The following is a 23,054-nucleotide window of genomic DNA, read 5'->3' as shown; positions in this document are numbered from 1 at the left end:
CTTTTACAGGCAGGGGCGAAAAACCTGGACTCTTATCCAATATCAACCTACCAGGAAAATTCCCCTGTGGCTCTCATACCATCCAGCCAACCTTGAGCAACCTACTGTACAAGTCTGTAACTGAACACCTGTCCCCATGAGCAACAACTTCCTTCACACTTATATGGTTACACAATTGTTAACAAAAAGTAAAATACTGCAAAATAAATCAACCTGTAATGAGGCCTATCCTTATCCATTATAAGGGATCATCCGTTGTGTCTCTGAATCTATGACCTTCCCATTGTTGCCTCTTTTACATACTTTCAATATAGACATTTTATCAGTAATACAAACAATAGTTGTTATACATGATACCATAAAACACATCATTGTCCGGTGAGTCGCAAATATTTCCAAGGGGAAAATAGTCCTCATATGGCCAGGGGTTTTCTTTCTTTTTTTTTTTTCTTTAATGAATGGAGGTGTAGGTGTAACTGTTGGAGCTCGAGAGTCATGGCTGGGAGTCTAGACGATCCCGTCGTCGTCTGAGGGGGCAGAAGACTCACTGTCTTCCTCCTCCCAATCGGAAACAGGGTATAGGTCTGGTTGTTCTCCAACTTGGTTGACTGCTATCGGCGCTGTCCCTGCTGTCAGAAAGATCTCAAGAGAGGCATTATACAACAAAACATTAGTCCTAACGCTACAATCACAATCAGAATCATTATTCCCATTTTTGCCAACATTGCTCCCCACTTTCCTTGTCTACTCTGTCGTCATCTATTTTTGTATTTACCTGTGTTTTCTCCACTTCCTGAATCAATTCTAGTGACAGGGCCTGTTCTACTTGGGACAGCAAATAGAATAGTACTATTATTTTGTAAAGCATTAATCCCTTCCCGGGCTCGACTGCCCTTCCCGTCCGGCTGGGGGCTGGGTTTCTGGCCCCTGTACAGCCTTTGTACCTGCTCCTTCATTTTCCAGGTCCTCCTGTGCAATCTCACCCGTCTCTTCCGTCTCTGGTCTGCCTGAGTTCTTGCTTCGGGACCCTGATGCAGTGGTTCAGGTGGTACCAGGTGAGACTCCCTCTGACCTGTATTGCAGTGGGGGTGGCTCGCACTACCTCGTACGGTCCCTTTCTCCTTGGCTCGTTCCACTTCCTCCGGAAGACCTTAATGTACACCTGATCCCCTGGTGTAATTGGATTGGGCAGGGGTGGCTCCGGCTCCGGCTGCTTGTCTTTTTCCTGTGAATATATAACTTTGTGTATCTCAGTTAATTGTTTCATGTATTGCTTTAGTTCCATCTGGATTTGTTCCAGTGGGGGTCCTTTGTAAGGTCCTCTTAGTGTTGGCACTGGCATGGGTCGATCCGTAAGCATTTCATGCGGTGTTAAGTCTGTGTTTCTGTTAGCCTGCATGCGATAGCTCATCAATGCAAGTGGCAAGGCATCTACCCAGTTAAGCTTTGTGCTGGCACATATCTTATTCAGCTTTGTTTTGAGGGTTCCATTTATTCTTTCTACCATTCCTTGTGATTGTGGATGGTAGACACAGCCCAGTCTTTGTTTTATTCTTAACTGTTGTATGACTTGTTTCACAGTTTTCTGAATAAATGCTGCACCGTTATCTGAGCTAATCTCATTTGGTATTCCAAATCTGGGTATTACTTCTCTTGTTAGGAATTTGACCACTGTTCCTGCCCCTAATTCTGCCGATGGCATTGCTTCTACCCATCTGCTGAATCTATCTATGACAACAAGCATGTATCTTTTCCCATTTACTTTTTTTATCATGTCTACATAGTCCATTACTAAATGTTTGAATGGTCCATCTGGAACCGGTATGTGTCCTAAGGGTGTTGTGATTCCCTTTCTTACATTGTTTTGTGCACATACTGTGCATTCTAGTAATGCGTTGTCTACCATTGCCTGTAAATAGGGTGATCAATGCCCTTGAAGTTTTATTTTTCTCACAACTTCCCCCTTACGAAATGGTCAATACCAATACCATTGGGGCCAATATAGCCACCGCACATTTTGATGCTTGTTTTGCCGCTTCATCAGCAGCATTGTTTCCCTGAATAATGTAGTCATTGCCTTTCCGGTGCGCCTAACATTTAATAACAGCCAATGCTTGTCCATGTCAAAGGGGCTTTTAAGTTCCGCTTATCGGCTGTTTTCATCAGCTCTCTCAGAGCTGCTGTTTTTATCACATAGTCCTCTATCCAATCTCTACTGAATCCTGTCATTCCCAGAAATGTCATCATTTGGCCCACAGTTACTGGTTTTGGTGTTTTGCTTATGCCTTCTAATTGTCCTGGTGATATTGCTTTTGACCCATGTGCTATTGTTCTTCCCAGATATTCGACCTGGGGTCAGCAATACTGCAGTTTTGTTTTTGACACCTTGTGTCCCCCTACTGCCAATTGTTGGAGAACTTTTATGGAGTCCTCATGACACTGTTCCAACGTGGGTGAACAGATTAACAAATCATCCACATATTGGATCACAGTGCTGTTCAGATCCAAGTCTACTAGATCAGCTTTTAACACCTGGTTGAATACATGAGACGAATGTTTGAACCCTTGAGGTATTCTAGTATAAGTGGATTGTTTTCCTCTGTAGGTAAATGCAAACAGGTACCGACTTTCTTCTGCCAATGGTACACTGAAAAAGACTGAGCATAAATCTGTATCATAAATGAGCATAAATCACTGTATAGTGTTTGGCCGTTGGAGGGACATTTGTCAACAGTGTATGAGGATTTGGTACTTCTGCTGGCCAATCCTGTACCACATCATTTACTGCTCTTAGGTCATGTACCAATCTCCATTTTGACTTGTCTGCTTTTAGAATTGGAAGAAGAGGGGTATTGCACAGGCTGTTTGTTCTTTCTAAGACTCCCGCTGCTATCAATCCCTCGATTGTTTTGCTTATTCCGTCCTCAGCTTCAGGTTTCATAGGATATTGGGCTTTTCTGGGTAACACACTGCCCTGTTTAGGGGTTATGGTTATAGGGCTTGCTGATTTTACTAAGCCTTTACTAATTTCTCTTTCACCTGAACTTGTTGTTTGACCGGTATGGCTACTTCCTGTGGTATTCCATTCATAGGCGTGGCACATATTATTTTTATGAATTTTTTATCTGCAGAATGTTTTTTCAGGGGGTTGATTGTTTCTTTCATTATCACTTTTCTTTCTCACTTTTTGATGCAGTTTTCATCATTGGTCCCAAGTCTCTTGCTCTATACCCTTTGTTTCCCATTAATGACACATGAGGAGCGGCGTTAGATACATTATACCACTTCTGCATGAATCCTGATTCGTCCACTTGCGTCCACTGTTTTCCCACTATGATGTGTTGTGACATTATTGGGACAACCAGATTTTTTGTTTGCTCTTACCAAATTTGTTCCCGGTGGGCGTCACAATTTGGGTCAAACTGCATAGTCCAGTGATAATCAAATTGTGGTTTTCGTGCATCAGGCAATTGGGCTTCAATAAATTTTCCCCATTTTAACCAAGTCTGCTCTACCTCATGGTTTATTTTCCCCAACCAATAAACGTTTGCGCTCCCAATCGTCGGTGACATTTGTGTTCTGATTGCTGTTTTTTCTACATATACACCTTCTGGGGAGCACCATATTTTTATCCCCAGCATGCATAATGCATCCCTCCCCAAGAGATTCACCGGTGTCTGGTCAGAGATCAGTATGGGCAGGGCTGTGGCTCTGTCTCTTATTTTCAGACATGCTGGAGTTGTCATTGGAATTAGCTGCACTTGTCCCGAGAATCCTACTGTTTTAACAAATTTCCCTGACAGGGGGAGGTGAGAGGCATATTTTGGACCTACACAAGTGTAGGTAGCTCCAGTGTCATCATCATGTCATCATCATGGGTATGTCTCTATTTTCTATTTGAACCTGCAGCATTGGTCCTTGATCAGCTACTGTGGTTAACACTGGAAACTGACCCTCCCCTTTAGGATTTTCTGGGCATCCCTAGTAACCATAATTTGGTCCCCTATAGGGATTGGCTGGTCCTTGAGGAGGCGGCTGCTGTTGCTGGCCATAGCCCTGTTGTCCATTCTCCCTCGGCTGCCATGGATTAGTTGTACAATTCCTTCGGGTGTGTCCTGCTTGTAGACATTCCCAGCACACGCCGGGTGGGCCTGGTGGGTCTGTCCTTTGGAACCTTCCTTGGGGTCTCTGTCTGCCTCTCCATGGCTGAGACTGCGGGGGCTGCTGGGTATACACATTGATTACAGGTACGGAGGATTGCTCTTGTCCCTGAGGCCTCGGCACTGGAGGTGATTCTGTTGCGGCCATATGTGGAACTGGTTTCCCGGTTTCGGCGGACATTACCCCGTGTATCTTCTTTTTGCTTAGTTCTGTGAGTTCCCCCAGCTGGAGCTTGTCGCCGAGGGCGAGATTAGTATGGCCTTTTCCCGGCCTAAACACCATTCCCAACGTTACCCAGTTAAGCACAGCAGGATTGGCCCGAGATTTGAGAGCAACCTTGGTGAATCACCATGACACTGCTAGAAAGAGAAAAAGCTTAGCAGCTGGGGGCCCAACCTGACGAGGGACACCGCGGCTGCGGATGTTCCTGAAACACATTTTATCTTTGAACTATCCTTCAAATAGGTGCAACTGCATAACTGCTTATGAATGATAAGTTGATTAAAATAGGTGTAAACTGCATTACTGCTTATAAATGATAAGTTGATTCAAATGTGTGTAACTGATTAATGATAAGTTGATTCGAATGTGTGTAACTGATTAATGATAAGTTGATTCAAATGTGTGTAACTGATAAATGAGTTCAAATATGTGCAAAAGGCAAAACTGAATAAGAGAAATTATAAGGTTAGTGTATGACTCCGGGTCAACATATCTAGTTGGACCTCGTAGTGATAACGGTTTAACTGATACTGAAGTAGGCAACCAAACCATATTAATGTTTGACTGTATAATTCTTACTCAGAAATGATTGCTGAAGTAGGCCACCATACTAATGTTTTACTGTATAATTCATGTGTGCTAATGATAATTGTATACCATATGTACTAAATGTTAACTTTGAGAAAGGCCTAGATTAGTATGTTACAAAAATAGAAAAGAATTGCATAAGTCCACAATAAGAAGTGGCCTTGAGTCCAGTATGAGCAGGAGAGTGATAAGTATGTCTAGTAGACATAACAACAGGTGCCCTTATGCCCATGACTAAGCATGGGTGCGAACTCAGGGTGATGTAATGAATTAGATAGAATTCTATGCTTGACTGAGAACTAGATCGAATTCTATGCCTGACAAAATGAACTAGGTAAGAAAGGGTGGGGGTAAAGGAAAGCCCCATTGCAAGATTATAAAAAGAGCTCCCTGGAGCAGTACAACGGTCATTCCCCGCTGCGGAGCGTAACACCTGAAGGACCGGAGCATGAGTGAGTGTGTTGAAGATTACCCCTGAGTGGAAACTGGAGATTTTCATACTCTAGCAACCGAGCAGGAGGATCTCCTTGTCCGGAGCTCACACTCTGATTGAATTCTGACTGTCGGCCTCGCCACACTAGTACAACGGAGGACCTTGGCGGACCTTTGTTTGTATAACAACAGCTCTGGCGGATAGAGGAACCGGCTATGCTCGACGGGGTGAAACTGGGACTTCTCTAAATTTCACAGGCAGAGTAGGGACAGACTGGTTTTATTATTTTCTAATTTTTATCATTTTTGAATACTAGCATTTTACCATTTAATCACTCTGCCTGTAATGCTGCAATGTTTTAAGCCATCATTAAAGAATTTAACCTGCATTTAAAGGAACAGTTCAAAATTTTAATTCTTAATTTTAATTTTTTTATTATTTCTTATTTTTATATTTTTAGTCATTCCATCCCTCATAAGCCTTTTTACCTCCCCCTGGTAACATAAAATATTATAGATTGCTGTGCATAATACATCTTAGGATCTGAAGGGTTATATCTGGCCTCTTATTACCTCCTTTGGGTAAATTATCCTTACCGATAAACCCTTTATCCGCAACCACACCAACTGGCAGTCATATAAGATTAGAGCGGTCGTTAACCATAGAGACTACCCACTTCGGTGTACAGTTTTTAGGTTTGGGGTGATTTTTCAGTTTAGCTGAGGTGGGTAGAGGAAGATATGGGAGGAACTATGGGATGTAGACCGTTAACAGCGGAGTGAATCTAATCGACACCAACCTACATAGGACCAGTCAGCATCTGACAGGGTAAGACCCCTCAGGCTGAGGATCCATAACCAGTTATCTGAGGGTTGGTCGGGGGTTCTGTATAGAGCCTAAATTCCCGGGAGACAAAGCTGTGTTAATTTTCTCTGGATCTCCTTTTCTTGTTCTTTTTGTCTCAGTTCATCCTTCCGGTATTTTTCCACCGCATGGACTAGATAATCACAGAACTTAGCAGCTTCCCCATTGTCTCTTCCTCAAAGCTTCTAATCCATTTTCCTGCTCCCTCATGTATGTCAGGTAATCTGCTGATTATCCCCTGCATGTCTTGCATTCCCTAGGGTACATAGTGTCCTTGTCTTCCTTTTACCAGAATGGGGCACTGTAATGTATCTGGTGGACATAACTTTTCCCTATCTCTCAACACTCGTGTTGTTGGTCTTTTCTCTCCACTACCCCGACCACTATGCTTATCACCCTGTTTGCTTCTAGTTCGGTTTACCTCCTGCATAAATCTTGTGTGTATACTCTCCCTCAATTCTTCTTGATCTTTCTTCCTCTGTCCACCTCTCCTGGCCCCACTGGACCCCTTCATCAGACTCCGGGTCGTCTTCTGCATAGGTGGGTGACCGGGCGGTTGCCCCCTCATATCTGGGTGTGCTGTGTGCCTGTATCTCTTTTCTGCGTTTCATTTGTTTCTTAATTTTCTTAATCTCCCAGTCTTTTTCTTCCTCTGACGGTTTGTTTTCCTTTCTTTGTTTTGACTCTGGCTCCCATATGCCTTTCTCTACCTGTTTTAGGGTTTCTTTAATCCCTGCATAGCAATCAAGTTCTATGGGTTTCCCTCTTTCACTTTTTGCCTCACGTTTGTTCTCTTCCTCTTCTTTGTCTGGTCCTACCTCTACTTCTCCATCCAGGTAGATTATTCCTGTTATTACAGGAAATTCCCTGTGACTATAGGGTGGAGGCATTGTCTTTTCCTCCTTTTCACTTCACTCTGTATCCTTTTTCAACCTTCTTAGTTCCTTCGCACCTTTTAACATTGCTTCTCCTTCCGTCTTGAACAATTTCAACATGTTTGTTTCTCTCTTCCTTTTCTCCTGTCTCTTTTTTGAATTACTTCAAGGTTTGTGGTTTTTTATCAGTGTCCCCATTTCCCTACACACTGCAATATCAAATGTCCCTTCCTTTGGCCATTTTGTGGAAAGTTTCCTAGTTAGTTTTTCCCATTTTTCAGACTTTTATCTTTTTTATTTCTTTATCTAAAAGGTTTTTTTTGCTCGCTAGTATGTCTACTGGAGTTGTCATGGTCGTCCCTTTCTCCGTTTTTCCCCACTGTTTTTACTCTATTAGTTCCTGTTCTTGGAGCTTTGATCATTTACCTAACCCACCTCTGACTGTCTATGGTTACCACTATGATAGGGCAAGGTGTTGACTGTGCTCTTCTTCTTTTTATGCCTTTCGTAACGGGATCCGTTGTACACAGAGGCGGACGCAGCGTTTATGATAGGGAATATCCCGTTTATTTATAATGTTTGTTCGTGGGGGTCGACTTTTCAGTCGTCTTCCTTAGCTTTTCAGCCTTCTCTTCTTTCCTCCTCGTCGTTCCCAGCCCACCTACTGAAAGCAGAGGCACACACATCTTAACCATTTCGTTAACGAGGCTTCATTCGCAACAGGTGCGCAACAAAGCCTCGCTTCCGTAACCCTGGCCACGGTCCTGTAGCTCCCTCTACAGGCCGAACGCTGCATGTCCCCCCACACCTTTGCTTGTGACAACTATTGTTAATTTGGGTCGTGGTTTTATATTAAAGTGAGGGACATATGGGGAAGACGGCTGTGGATATCCTTCTGCTGTTTCCAAGTCACTCTCAATTTCTTTCATCTTTACTTCAATTAATATTCCCCACAACTGTAGTTGACACTCAGTTTCTGTTTTTATTGAATAAGACAACAATCTAATTTGCTGTTCTCTTCTGCCTGTTACGCAGAGACCTTCAGGTGGAACCAATGACGGCACAGAGAGCGGAGAATACGGTTATGCCCGAAGGCGTCTTCAATCATAATAATAGGGAAAAAGGGAAGAGTGGATAATCCAGAGAGTAGTCCAGGGTCGGTCCAGGGTTCGGCAAGCGGGCGGGTAGTCGGGCAGGCAGACGGGTAGTCAGACAGGCAGGGGTCGAGCAGGCAGACGGGTAATCAGACAGGCAGGGATCAGGCAGGCGGGGAGGTCCAGTAACAGGAAAGGGCTAGGTCCGTGGAAGGGTCGAGGCGGAATCCAAGGGGCTGCAGGAGGGTTACCGTATGGTCACAGTACGTTCTGGCACTGGAGTGGAGTTCAGGCTCGGTCTATGTAGGGTGCTGATTGGGGATGGGTTGCAGGTGTGCTGATTGGGGATCGGGTCCAGGTGCGCTGTCGACTGGGAGGAAGATGCTCCAGTGATGACCGCCGCGGCCTCGAGGTGGTGCCAGAGGGTTGGTTAGGAGGGGGAACCGTAACACTGCCTATCAAATGGTCTATCACACACAGTTTTATTTCCTCTTATTGTTCTTTTTTTTCCTCAAAGTCTATTTCCCACGTTCTCTCTAGTAACCAGTTTATTATTTGATCTAAAAACTGTACGGAGTGTACTTCTCTCAACTGTGTTGCTTTGCGTACCTTTTTAAAATACTCTGCGGGGCGCGGTAATACTACTTGCCGTCTTATCCCCTTCTCATATTCTTTAAATATCCTTCCCTTTATTTTGCTTTCTTGCCAAATTAACTCTTGCCCCAACTTTATCTCTACCCAGCGAGTGAATCTCACTCCATCTATTAGTCTGGTATTTCTGGAGCTCTTATTTATTGGTTTTGTTGTTACGGTCCCTCTCCCTGACCGGCCCTCTGGCACCACCTTGAGGTCCAGGTGATCATCGCTGGAGCGTCACCCTCCCAGTCGACAGCGCACCTGTTCCCTGTCTCCACTCAGCACACCTGCGAACCATCAGCAATCACCTCCCTATAAGAACCCTGCCTGAACTCCACTCCGGTGCCAGAACGTACTGTGTCCCACGGTAACTTTTCGAGTATCCACATACGTTTCCAGCCAGTTTTGCTATCCTCCCGTGTCCCTTGTGTCTGTGTGTATCTCACCGTGTTCTCCTGTGCCCCATCCAGAACCCTCGTCTTCCTCGGATTCCCCTCCTCTAGACATCCACGGACCTAGCCCCTACCCCCTCTTCGCTACTGGACCTCCCTGCTACCGACCCCTGGACCGAACCCCGACTACTCCCCACGGATTACCCCATGGCGCCTTTCCCCTCTCCCGAACACTGGACCTCCCGTTATCGACCTCGGACTGGACCCCGACGACCCACTTGGATTATCCTTCTCTCCCCTACCCTTTTCCCTTTTATTATTATTAAATACGCCTTCGGGCTAAACCCCACCACCTTCTCTGTGTGCCGTCATTTGGTTCCTCAGATGTTCCTGTGTAACAATTGTACATTGTCCTCTTGCAGTAATTGTTTTTAGGGTGATTGTGAAATTTCCTAATTTCCACTCTTTCCTGCGTTTTGCCTCTATCAGATCAGCTGGGAACAACATAAGCCTTCCCCCTTTCTTTTAAGGAATATGATTTATTACAAGAGAGCAATGTTGTATTATTGGTTGTCTGGGATATTACTGTAAGACTAAACAAGTATGTTAGGAAGCAGCTTTGGAACCAGTATGGTAAATTTAAAGACAATATAAGGGTTTGTAATCCCACACCTAGGGAAGAGATCACAGGAAAACAGATGGTCCTAGCACATTTGGAGAAGGCAGTAAAGAGGGGTAAGGTCAGATTGAGGGGTTGCTATAGGTGAAGAAAACAAAGGATCAAAGCGGGAGGAAACAGGATAGAATAATTAAAGATAGGGTAATTAAGTAATAAACAAAGTTGAAAACAAACAAAACAAAAGGCTTTTGAAAAGAGCCGGGGTGTTAGAAAGGCCCGATTAGACAAACGGACGCCAGCCAGGTGGGCGGCGCACACCTTAATGACGAAATGTAGTTCTTGAATGTTATTGGTGTATGTAGACAGGAATCAGAAATACGTTGAATAGAAGGCGTTAATCCGTGTGAAATCTATAAAGACAGGTGACTGAGGAGATAACGGGGTCAGCTTTGCAAACCTGAACGGCTACATATTCTGCGTGAATAAAGTCTTTGAATGAATCAACAGCTTTGGTTAACGGTATTTTATTTCAAAGTATTATAGCTTAAATTCTACGACATACTTGGCGTCACGAACAGGATTGATGTCAAAGACTCGCATTAAGACCGGCCGTTGAGAAAGGGACCTGGACGGATTGCATAAATTAAATGGCCATATCTACGAGGTGAGCAGCGTTACTGCCTTATAATAGGAAATTTGTGTAGTCCGTTCTGGGTCTCCTGACTCAACGGTAGGTAAATGCATGAGTGTGGGGGGACATGCAGCGTTCGGCCTGTAGAGGGAGCTACAGGATGATGGCCAGGGTGATGTCGGCGAGGCTCCGTTGCACACCTGTTGCAAATGAAGCCTCGTTGACTAGATGGTTTAAGATGTGTGTGCCTCTGCGTTCGAGGAAGAAGGAGGGCGACTGGAAAGTCGTCGAGTGTTGTGGTTTTACGAACTTGATGAATACGAAAGTATTACGAACATTTTACAAAATAAACGGGATTTCCCAGACCACAGAACCTCGACTCCGCCTCTGTGTCACGGAACTTGTGTGCAACGTAGCCTTGCCGACGTCACCCTGGCCACGGTCCTGTAGCTCCCTCTACAGGCCGAACGCTGCATGTCCCCCCACAATGAGTCTTATCAATAAAGGAACCAAATTTAGGATTCGACCTAGAGCTGTTGGGGATTTCAGAAAATGTGCATGCACTAACTGTAAATAAGTTAAAGATTAGAAAGCCCAATGCTGGGTCACATGTGCAACTCCCGTGGATAAACGCAGATATATTCTGGGCAGGACGGACGGGCACGTTTCAGGGCTGTACGGATGAGTACTAATCTGTGGGTACCGCGATAGTATTAAATAAATATTATAGGGCTGAACGGACAGATTGCTGCATGGTTACTGCTGAAATATCGTTGATGTGTAGTGAAGCGTCATATTAGTATTGTGACGTAGGCGGACGTAGATAGCAGAAGTGCTTGAGAGCGCTGTGTTATGAAAGAAAACTGCCGCCTGTAGTTTAAGTGTAAAAATTGCTGTGTTGTGAGTGTTTGTAAAAGTCGCTGTGTTGTGAGTGTTTGTAAAGGTCGCTGTGTTGTGAGTGTTTGTAAAAGTCGCTGTGTTGTGAGTGTTTGTAAAAGTCGCTGTGTTGTGAGTGTTTTAAAAAGTCGCTGTGTTGTGTTGAGAGAGTGATATATTGTTGTGCTGTGTGGAAGTAGAGGAACAAAAGGCTCGAAACGGAGAGAGATATTGTGTATAACACTGTTGGTCAGGAATAGAGGACGACAGTTAGTATATAAAATAAGCGAGAAGACAAACGTCTAATCTAATAGATATATTGTAGACATTAGGTACCAAAGAATAAAGAGTATACATTTTTAGAGAACGGGTCAATGTGTGAACTTTTTAGGCCTCCCAGAGTACAGAATAATGAGAATATAATATGATATATAGTATATCTGTGTATACGGATTTGGAAGAAAGCCATCGTTTCCTCTTAAAGGAAACATAAGATACTTTTTGTAAAAAACAAATAATCAAAAGTAGGAATAGAGACAACCCTTTGGGGAGTCGGAGTAAGAATTGTGAGAGAGAGTTGAAATAAGTGAAGAGAGACTCGGAAGAAGAAAAAAAGAAAAAGAAAAAAAGAAACGGGAAGATCGCCATCTTGAAACGTCATTCGGGTTGGGCGGTATTGTTGTAAAAGGGGGAGGGAACCAACCGAGTGGGCTGAGCTGCGTTTTATACAATAGACTTTACAGCAGTCAGGTTTAGGATGGATGAATGAATGAATGAATGAATAAATAATAAATAAATTAAAAATTAAAAATTAAAAACATTTTATTGTATAAGTATATGCTGAGTGAAAGTGATTCTTAATTGAAGAGTTTCATGTTTAGGCTCAGACTGATTTATTTCACATTCTAGGGTTCCATACACACTCATACACACATCACACACTCACACATAGACACACACACACACACACACACACACATCTTACACACTCATACACACATCACACTCGCACATAGACACACACACACACATCTTATACACTCAAACACACATCACACACTCACACATAGACACACACACACACATCTTATACACTGTCTCCTGGCAAGAGTCCGAATTAATAAAAATATTAACGAACTCGAAGCCCCTTACAGAGCTCCGGTACCAACCCTCTAGTAACAGGTTTGGACCTCAGGTCCGGTGTAGGTTGGTGTCGATTGGACTCACTCCGCTGTTAACAGTCTACATCTCATAGTTCCTCCCAAATCTTCCTCTACCCACCTCAGATGCACTGAAAAGTCACCCCAATAAAACCGTACACCGAAGTGGGTAATCTCTATGGTTAACGACTGCTCCAATCTTATAAGAGTGCCCGATGGTGTGGTTGCGGATAAAATGTTTATCGCTAAGGATAACTTACCCAAAGGAGGTAATAAGGGGCCAGATATAACCCTTCAGTTCCTAAGATGGAATATGCACAGTAGTCTATAATATTTTATGTCACCAGGAGGAGGTAAAAAGGCTTATGATGGATGGAATGACTAAAACAAATAAAAAAAATGAAAATAAATAAAGAATTAAAATTGAGAGAACTGTTCCTTTAAATGCAGGTTACATTTTTTAATGATGGCTTAAAGCATTGCAGCATTACAGGCAGAGTGATTAAATGGTAAAATGCTAGTATTCAAAAACGATAAAAATTAGAAAAGAATAAAACCTAAAATCAGTCTGTCCCTACTCTGCCTGTGAAATTTAGAGAAGCCCCAGTGTCACCCTGTCGAGCGAAGCCGGTTCCTCTTTCCGCCATATCTGTTGTTGTACAAAGAAAGGTCCGCCAAGGTCCTCCGTTGTACTCGAGTGGCGAGTCCGTCAGTCAGAATTCAATCAGAGTGTGAGCTCCGGTCACGGAGAACTGCTCGGGTGCTAGAGTATGAAAGCTCCAGTTTCCACTCCAGGGTAAAGTTTCCAACACGCTCCGTCCTGCTCCGGTCCTCCAGGTTTTGACACTCCTCAGTGGGGAATGACCCTTGTACTGCTCCAGGGGGGCTTTTTGTTACCCCCACCCTCTCTTATGTCTAGTTCATTCAGTCAGGCATAGAATTCAATCTAGTTCATTTAGTCAGGCACAGAATTCGATCTAGTTCATTTAGTCAGCACTCTGAGTTCGCACCCATGCTTAATCATGGGCATAAGAGCACCTGTTGTTATGTCTACTAGACGTACTTATCACACTCATGCTTAACCATGGACTCAAGGACACTTTTTGTTGTGGACTTCTGCAACCTGACCCACTACATCCCGCAGATCCTACACTATTAATCCTTTTTGTGCCATACTAATCTAGGCATTTCTCAAAGTTAACATTTAGTACATATGATATACAATCAACATTAGCACACATGATTAGCCTACTTCAGTAATCATCCCTGAGTAAGAATTACACAATCAACATTAGTATGGTGGCCCACTTCAGAAATAATTTCTGAGTAAGAATTATACAGTCAAACATTAGTATGGTGGCCTACTTCAGTAATCATTTCTGAGTAAGAATTATACAGTCAAACATTAGTGCATTTGGTTGCCTACTTCAGTATCAGTTAAACCGTTATCACCACTAGGTCCAACCAGATATGTTGACCCGGAGTCATACACTACCCTTATAATTTATCTTATCCAGTTTTGCCTTTGCACATATTTGAACTCATTTATCATTAACCAATTATATATATTTGACTCAAATTATCATTAATCAGTTACACTATTTTGAATCAACTTATCATTAATCAGTTACACACATTCGAATCAACTTATCATTAATCAGTTACACACTTTTGAATCAATTTATCATTAATCAGTTACACACATTTGAATCAACTTATCATTAATCAGTTACACACATTAACCAGGGTCATCTCATAGAGAAAATCAAGGAAGGACACCTCAGAGCCATAGGCCATATTTGGTGGGGAATCTAACTGTAAATCCTCTCTGTCTAATGTAAGGATAGGCATCGGGTCATACCTCTGTATGTCATGGGCTAAATCGAAGCTGAAGACTGTTTTAGGAGCCTCCTCGGGGGTCCACAGTCCCATCATGTTTGGCAGGACAGGATCGTCAGGAACCCCAGCCATTGGCTCCAGTATGATCAATTCTGTTTTTGTGAGCGGCGAGTATGGGGACTGAGGTGAGTAGGGAGAGCTGAGGGCCTCGTCCAATACCACCCAGTCAGGCGGTATCTCTATCTCTGGTAACTCCGGTGAGGAGATATCCCTTGGCTCCGATGGGCCCTGTGATACTTTGGGTGGTGGTGGCATGACCTCCTTCTTCTCATGCACACTTCTGCCTCCTGTGGGCCTCTGCACACTAGAGAATATAGTATTCACCTTCTGTCAAAAGGTGATGACGTCACATGAATTTAATCTTCAAAAATAATACTTGAAAATTATAAGTCCCGCCCCTTTGGGCTGATGTGGTGGGTGTTGATGCTTGCACAATGAGACGTTGGTGAGAGGACAAGGTGTTCTGCTGATTGTGAAATTAGATTTAGGAACTTGACAGTTTTTTGAGGATGTGGTCACACCCCTAGGATATAGAACCGTTAGAACGGTTGGATTAGGGGCCTTTTCTCTTTCTAGGAAACCAGGGGCCCTGAACTGACTGAAGACCAACCAAGGGCCAGCTAAAGTTTGTCACTGATAAGTGCTGTGTGATGTGTCGTGATGACTTCATGCCGCATACATACATCTAGACACGCATACTATAAACGTTTATTGCATATGAGGCTTAAAATAAAAGCTCAATACTGAGGGTTAAAATGTGCAATTAAAAAAAAAAGGCAATTAAAAAATGGTTAGGCTGCTACTCTAGTGGTAGTAATGTGTTCAATAATGAAGAATAAAAATAAGTGTTCAATAATGAAGAATAAAATGAGGAATTAAAAAATGGTTAAATTTAAAAAAATGTTTAGTTTCAAACATGGGTATGACACATGTCGCGGGCATGTCACTGATAAGATCACGTGTTTCCCTGGCAAAAAGGTGTATATATATGACCCTGAGAGCTGGTCACAACTGATCAAAGACTTGTGACAGCTGCATCAGATCGATCTCTCTCCACCATGGAGGTGCAATTGTGTGGAAATGGCTGTGTGTTCTACCTCTTGTTACCTGTTCAAGTGTTATGGTAACATCACACTGCTGGTCATTTCCTCATAATTACACGTGATATATCTATCTGATAGGCATCGCTTGAGTCTTGCATTGAGGTTCAATGTTTTTCAACGTTTGCCATGTGTGACAGTAAACCTGCATTCTGTAATCCTAGTTTTTGTAAGCTATCCTGAAGCATGTTCTAAATGTTTTTTCAAGAAAAAAGTGGCTTGAAAGTCTTGGGATCTTTAGCATTGAGCTGTAAGACCAAATTGTTAGGAAAGTATGTGTTGGTCGTACAAAGTTTTTGGCTTTTTCCTTTTTTTCTACATGCCAATGGAACAGCATTTTTAGCACCTTTTTTTTTATTTGAGACGGATATGGGAAGTTTAGAAACCAATGCTGGATAACAATACAATCTGACTTAAAGAAGCGTATTGCATATCTTTGAATATAGACATGTTGCATATGTAGGTATTGTGACGGCCGCCGGGGTGTGCGGGCGTGTCACGGACCCAAACACAGTAAGCAGAGAGGTCCACACCAGAATTACAATCAAAATTATTTATTTGATTAGTGGGGAGAGGGAAATGATAGAGAGAGGGTGGGGGTGAGAAGGCGTCGTGTCGTTCAAGGGCCTCGCAGGAGATCCGTCGTCGGGAAGATAGCAGGGGGTTCGGTACACGGTGGGTGGTCCTCTTACGTTCCAGGTCGGGGCAGGCAGCGGGGTAGTCAGACAGGCGAAGGTTGGCAACGTAGCGGGCTCTCGGACGTTCTCGGGGTCGGGCTTCAAAGGGGGCTCTCCTACGGTCAGGAATCATACACAGGACAACGGTGACTTTGCTTACTATCTCTCTCATCAACTCCTCCGTGTTTCGCCATAGCTACTTTCCAAAACTGGGTGCTCTGTTGGCTCCTTTTGTAGGGTCTCTGCTGCTCCTGCTGATGCCCTTCAGCTGTGCCTTGATGAGCAGGAACTCCATGTATGGGCATACGGTGATTATCTCCACTGGTTGCAGCTGTGGCCACTTGGGGCGCAGGAACTCCATATATGGTCCTGCCGAAGACAACACGGGGCAAGAGAGGGACAGCAGAAACAGCAGAGACAAAGCGAGGCGAGATATACACTCCATTTACCACCGTTCCACACTCGCGCATGGGCTTAGGCACGGGGCGGGCGCCACAGTATGTTCGCAAGTAACATGTCAGTAAAGAAAAGGGTAATGAAAGTCATAGCAGCTCACCACCAAAAATCTGAATTTGACTATGGGTATTGTCTCTTATTTTAACCCTTGGCTTGACATTTTAAATGTACAACATGTACCGCTATATTCCCATAGACACATATAGAGTTCATGAAAAGTATCACTAATTTGGATCGATATATACAATGATCCCCCCCCCCCCCCCCTCCTCTCATTTTCTCACAATTTGTTATTTAGGTCGATTTTAATGATAGAACTTGAGTTGATGGTATTATTGTGGGAACTCAAATCAGTCACTCAGCTTTTTCTATTGGCTACCCTCATCAATGCAGAATATGTGCTTGTCCAATGAAATGTGAATGTTCTCGTTTCAGTACGCTGAACGCTTCATCTTTCACTCCACCGTTTCCTAAATCATTTTACCTCACATCCTTTGTTCATCCTGAATTTGTTTCTTTAGCGATGTGGTCTTGCTTGTTGTTACTGCTTATTCATGTTTTAAGTTACCTATTTATACCAGCACCTTAGATTACCAGACCTGTACAACATTTGATAACAATGTTATTTTTGCCCTAAAATAAAATGACTTTTGGAGCTATTGCTTGAGTTGAGTCTAGTGTGTTTCAGATGGTTGGACGTTCAGATTGTTCTGTTTTAGAGAGGAGAGGTGATGAGGGCAGGTGGATGTTCATCATGAAGCTTACTTTGTTTAATACCAGGCTAGTTTGTCTGGTGAGACCACACCAACTCATTGCATAGCTTGTTAACCAACTGGTCCCGGATACACGTAATGTACGTGCACTACTAATTCAGAAATTAATTTTTACACCCATTGGTCGAGAGGGATACTAACTAGCCAACTAGCATGCAGTGGGTGATATTACAGAGAATAATGCCTTTAATGTTTTATTACAGGAATAACTGCCAATAGGTTGTCATTGAATCTCCCCCCATAAAATGTTGCTGTTCATTAGTTATGATCTCAGTTTTGAGCTATGGTGAAGCGTAACAGTGCATATGCAAAACATTGTGAAACTGACATTTATTTTGACTTTTGTTGGACATTCAATATGGAGGCTAGGCTATATCTTACTGGTTGTTTGTAGTCTGTCTGTCTATCTCTAGTGTGTGGAAAGTATCCAGCAAATTGGTTCTTCGATGAATATGTGTAGGCCTAGTACTTGTTTCTGTGGTCACCGAAACTACAGCATTTATAGAGAAGTCAAGCTGCAAAAATGCATCATGGAATGTTGCCACTGGCCAGGCAGGTAGAACTAGTTACATATCAGGATGTAGTTGAATTATCTGTCAACCTGTACATTTTTCATCGTTAGGGGACACAGTTTATCTGAAGCTAATCTATTTCCAGTTTTTGTGAGCCAAATCCAGAATGTATTATATATATATATAATGGCCACATAGGGAACTCATCAGTGAATGGATATGTTCATGGGTGTGTGTGTTGTCATTCCAATGAGGGATAAGTGCTTAATTTGAGAGTGACCTGAACAATAGCAAGCCCAGGATGTAAATAATGAAATCACATTTAAATCATACATGCACCATTTCTAGTCTAGTACTTGCATAAAAACTAGGCTTAAGGGTGCCCTCTGATCAGATCTTGACAGTTTTTAGGGAAAAGGCACATTTAATTGCGAAAGAGTATGGTTATGAGGGGTCTGTTTTGTTTAACTAAATGGCATATCATCATGGACATCATAGACCAATTCAGCTCACCAGTAGGCACATTTCACGTGTCTCTGTTGCTTGAATGCAACAATTGAATTGGATTCAATTGGATTGTCTGTTGATCTTTTTTCATCATGCTTAATCGAGTTGTTGGGAGTGTTTTAGAGATTGTTTAACGTCGTCATTGCTCGGCTTTACCCTTTGTTGGTTTGTATGACTTCTTCAACTGGTCCCCACATGGATGTCTCAGTTCAGTTGTCAATCTCCATTCAAAATGGGCTAAGAATAGTATAGATGGATGCCTTTTCCATATGACCCATATTTCTCTGTGTTGCAGAAGGACATTCAAGCAAACAATGTTAATAACAAAATGAAACGTGAATCTGGGTTTGCACTATTGTAGGCCTATAGCCTACTGCTGACCATCTAAACATCTCCTAAAAGTATAATGTCAGATATATAGGCACAGTAATGCCTCTCTTTGCCTTTCTCCTATCTTCCCCTGAAGAGCTAACCTCCCCTTATAGTAGAGTATAACTTATTTTCTTAATTCAAAGGTAACAATAGGTAACACTGAATGTACTGAAAGCCAGAGTGTTGATATACTTTAAGAAATGACGTATCCACCTGTAATATGCGTATTATGCATGTTCATTAACTTGAACTTATTGACCCCTCAAATTGGGATAGTAAGAAGTCGAAGTTGTCTTTGTTTTCTGATGTCTGTTCTCTGGCAAAAATTGACCCTAAGAATGAGACTGATGGAACATTAGTCATGTTAGTCGTTGAATAGGCGTCTACTAGAAAGATTGAATTTGAGCTGGTGCGAAGATTGGTCCTACTTTGTATTGCCTGTTGAGGTGCTGTAATAGAGGAGCTGTTACCATAGTTGCGGTGTCGTGTGATCTTATTGTATGTTTAATTTTGGCTTCAGCTTTTACTATTCATATTCCCATCAGACGACAGTTTTTTCCTCAAGTAACCAACAGAAACAATTAATGTTTGTCACCTTTTGCGGAATGCCTGAAAATGTTATGGTTATCGTTAAACCCCCCTACAACCTTTAATACGCGTAATGGCACCATAACAATGATGCTTCTCGTACCGTTGTCCGTTATGGTTTATGAGTTGACTTCTCTTGTATTTTTGTTTGTTTAGCTTATGTCTAGATGTTGCTCTTTTATTCCCCAAAAATATGTATGATGGCTTCTGCAGGCCCTGCTACAGTATTGTAGCGAACGGCGGGGCAGAGCAGCTTGCCTTAAGCGGGTATCGAACTCGCAACCTTCCGCTTACAAACCGGCCGCGCTAGCCACAACACCAAGAGAGTTAACTCACTTGGCGGAGCTGCTAACGGGCCTTACACAGGGTCGTTACACTATCCCCTCCGTTCGGGAGAGCGTGCCCTCACGCTTCACTATACGAGTCTCTCACGTGGACACGCCTCTCCGATGGCCTCACGGGCTAGCGCGGCCGGTTTGTAAGCGGAAGGTTGCGAGTTCGATACCCGCTTAAGGCAAGCTGCTCTGCCCCGCCGTTCGCTACATTGGTGTCAGAAGTGGGATGGCGCCCGTGAGGCCATCGGAGAGGCGTGTCCACGTGAGAGACTCGTATAGTGAAGCGTGAGGGCACGCTCTCCCGAACGGAGGGGATAGTGTAACGACCCTGTGTAAGGCCCGTTAGCAGCTCCGCCAAGTGAGTTAACTCTCTTGGTGTTGTGGCTAGCGCGGCCGGTTTGTAAGCGGAAGGTTGCGAGTTCGATGGGCAAGCTGCTCTGCCCCGCCGTTCGCTACAGTATGATGGTCTCATATCTCACTCTGTTTTGAGTAGTCAACATTTTATTTTATTTTATCGGGTCTTTTTTGGTTGCGTTCATTTGGAGAACTATGATCGTCGTCACGCAGAGCTTGGCTCCATCCATCCATCGACTCGCAGCGACTCTATCCTGAGAAAGTACGGTTGCAAAAGAAATCGGAGAACTTTCGTAGAGCTTCCCCAAACCGAACCAATGCCATATAGCTGAATTACATACAACATGCAAGACATCATAACTAATAATGCAAGGTATTTTGTATCTTTCTGAAAGCATTGAGGGCTTCAGAGCAACTTGGCTTTTTATATACCAACTTGGAAAACTACCTCAGAACGGTCTCGGGTGCTAGTGTTGTATATCCCTAATTTATGATGACAAAGATCAATTTTAGTGACCAAATGACACAAGCCAATACTGTATACAAACTTTATCATTTTACTTCCTTTAACCTTTAGTTAAGCAAAATTTGTAATTATGGATGAACTTTGAATGTTTTAGTATGTACATTAAAGTTCATGGGACCAAATTTTGTAATTGGGAGTTCAAGTCTCAATGTTGTTATGTACGCATGCAAATCCTCCCTTTTTAAAATGTAGTAATACTGTAACTAAAACAACCAATGAACGCTCAGCAGACACTGAGTTGGGACTCATTTGTGTGGCAATATAAGCTGTAGTCATGACTGGATGATATATTGATGTACCAATGAAATGGATATTTAGATTTGCAATGAATCACTATCAATATTCCTGCAATATGTTTTGGTAGTATAAATAGTGGGCTGCGGATTGAAAGAAAGAGGCATGTTGATGGGATGTTGTATGCAGAGCAATAATGACTAAAGTCTGAGTTGGAGTTATGATTTGCTGAGCAGTGTAGATGGGCCAACGTTAGGTAAGATGCATGGCAGGTATCACTCTGAGCTGTACCCTGGCCTGTGGTCTCCAGCACGTCTTGTGGCAACTTTCATTTAACATTTAAGCATTGGTAGGAGGTCATCTAATTAACTGAATATAGGTTACCTGTAACTTTGCAAACCTATAAGTAGTGTTTTTAGTGGTTCGTAGTTGGCTTATAGACGCCACTGAGTGATCATCAAGGATCTAACATCTGCATCTTGAAGTGATGTTATCCAGTGCCGCAATAAAACCAGCGAGGCTTTTCTTGCCCTTTGCCATTTAAAGCTGTTTGTTGCAACCAGAAAACGACAAGAACAGTAGCACGCTATTCATTATCCAAATTTGATACAGTTTTTGATATGACGATAGATGTATTTTTGCATGCTACATTTTACAAAGGGAATACACATTTGAAATTACTTTTCTCAATGTATTTGTGACATGATATACTGATGTAGTGGCATATATCGGTCATTCAAGAGATCAATCGATTGAAAGGCACTGTACAGAGAAGGTTGTATGGAAATTAAATTAAAGTTCTTATGTCATTCTTGTTGTCTGAGCTGAAAACATCTCGCATGTTATTGTTTTATGTGTGCCTTTTCAGAGATTTCCTTTCCACCTCCCATATACTGGGGTTGCCATTCCTATTTCATTTACAGCGCCACATAAAATAATTTCTACATTAATTATCATGCAACCTTAAAAGTGAAGACGCTGCATAGAACGATCAGTATTTGTGTTTTGCACTTTCAAAGCAGTTTCAAAATTGCCCCACTTAAGGTTGGGCAAACTGACAAAAAAACAACAATAAAAGACGAGGTATTTTAAGCTATCGATAGGAATTATAAGGAATAATATGACTTTGAAGAGCTTTTCTAAAAAGGTAAAAGATATATCTATATATATATATCTCTATATATATCTATCTATCTATATAGATAGATATTCATATATATTCATGAAGTACCTCATAAGCCTGATATATGCTGCATTGACTTTTCTCATTTCTTTTTTTCTTTTGTGTGCTTCATATTATCCAATAAAAAAAAATTATTTCCCCTTTTTTGAGAGGTTTGATCATCACCTAAGGCTGTGCACTGGCCATGCAAAAGCTATTTTCTGATTAAGGAGGTCTTGAACAACATGTAGTGCTACATGTTCACTGTCAGATGGAATGAAAGGGTATGTATGAATCTGAAGTGGAATGGTTACGTAGGTGTGGGGGGACATGCAGCGTTCGGCCTGTAGAGGGAGCTACAGGACCGTGGCCGGGGTTGTGTCGGCGAGACTTTTGTTGCACACCTGCTGCGAATTAAGTCTCGTCGGCGAATGTTTAAGATGTGTGTGCTTCTGCCATTTCAGTAAGGGAGCTAAGCTGGAGAAGGCGAGGCGAGGAGAGCAGAGCAGAGCCGAGCCGAGAGCCGAGAACCGAGAACCGAGAGAGAGAGACTGTGAACGAGGCGGGAAAGCCAAAACAGTGCCAGCGGAACATTGCATGAATAAACGGGACCAATTCCCTCATCGATATACTGCGTCTGCCTCTGTGTATAAACGGACTTTGTTACAGTAGGATTATGTGTAATTTATGCAATTGTTAACATTACATTTGATCAAAGGAATATTTCTAAATTGTAGCGACGTTACTTTCCATGTTTTGCTTTGTAAGGATGCTGTATGTGTCCATATAGCCTAAAACACTGGGTTAAATCAATGAGGACTTAATGTCCACCAACACAACTATCGGGTACCTGGCGACTCCATGCTGTTCAATGTGACTGGTGACTCAGGTATTGCCGTGAAAGGGCTGTATCTGCTACTGTGTCCATCCCTGTCCTATTCCCCCGCTGGCACTGCGGTTGATGCCATGTCATGCGTCATTGCCATATATCTACCTCCTATGAATGTA

The 23,054-nt window shown here is 42.8% G+C and overlaps 1 protein-coding gene across 1 annotated transcript in view; it reads right to left on the bottom strand.

The window, feature by feature from the left end:
• Nucleotides 1-507: 507 nt before the first annotated feature.
• The window catches only part of LOC310824066 (uncharacterized protein), a gene marked incomplete at both ends in the record, with an annotated part of 30,203 nt that continues 7,656 nt past the window's right edge, over nucleotides 508-23,054 (bottom strand). The window contains one exon of the mRNA XM_083696950.1: nucleotides 508-629. Within this exon, the coding sequence (XP_083553076.1) occupies nucleotides 508-629 (122 nt within the window). The remainder of the gene's footprint in view (nucleotides 630-23,054) is intronic.

The sequence above is a fragment of the Argentina silus genome (assembly GCF_951799395.1).
Source record: "Argentina silus genome assembly, chromosome: Y".
NCBI classification, from domain to species: domain Eukaryota; kingdom Metazoa; phylum Chordata; class Actinopteri; order Argentiniformes; family Argentinidae; genus Argentina; species Argentina silus.
The sequence above is the reverse complement of the archived record's forward strand: the minus strand, read 5'-3'. Positions and strand labels throughout refer to the sequence as shown.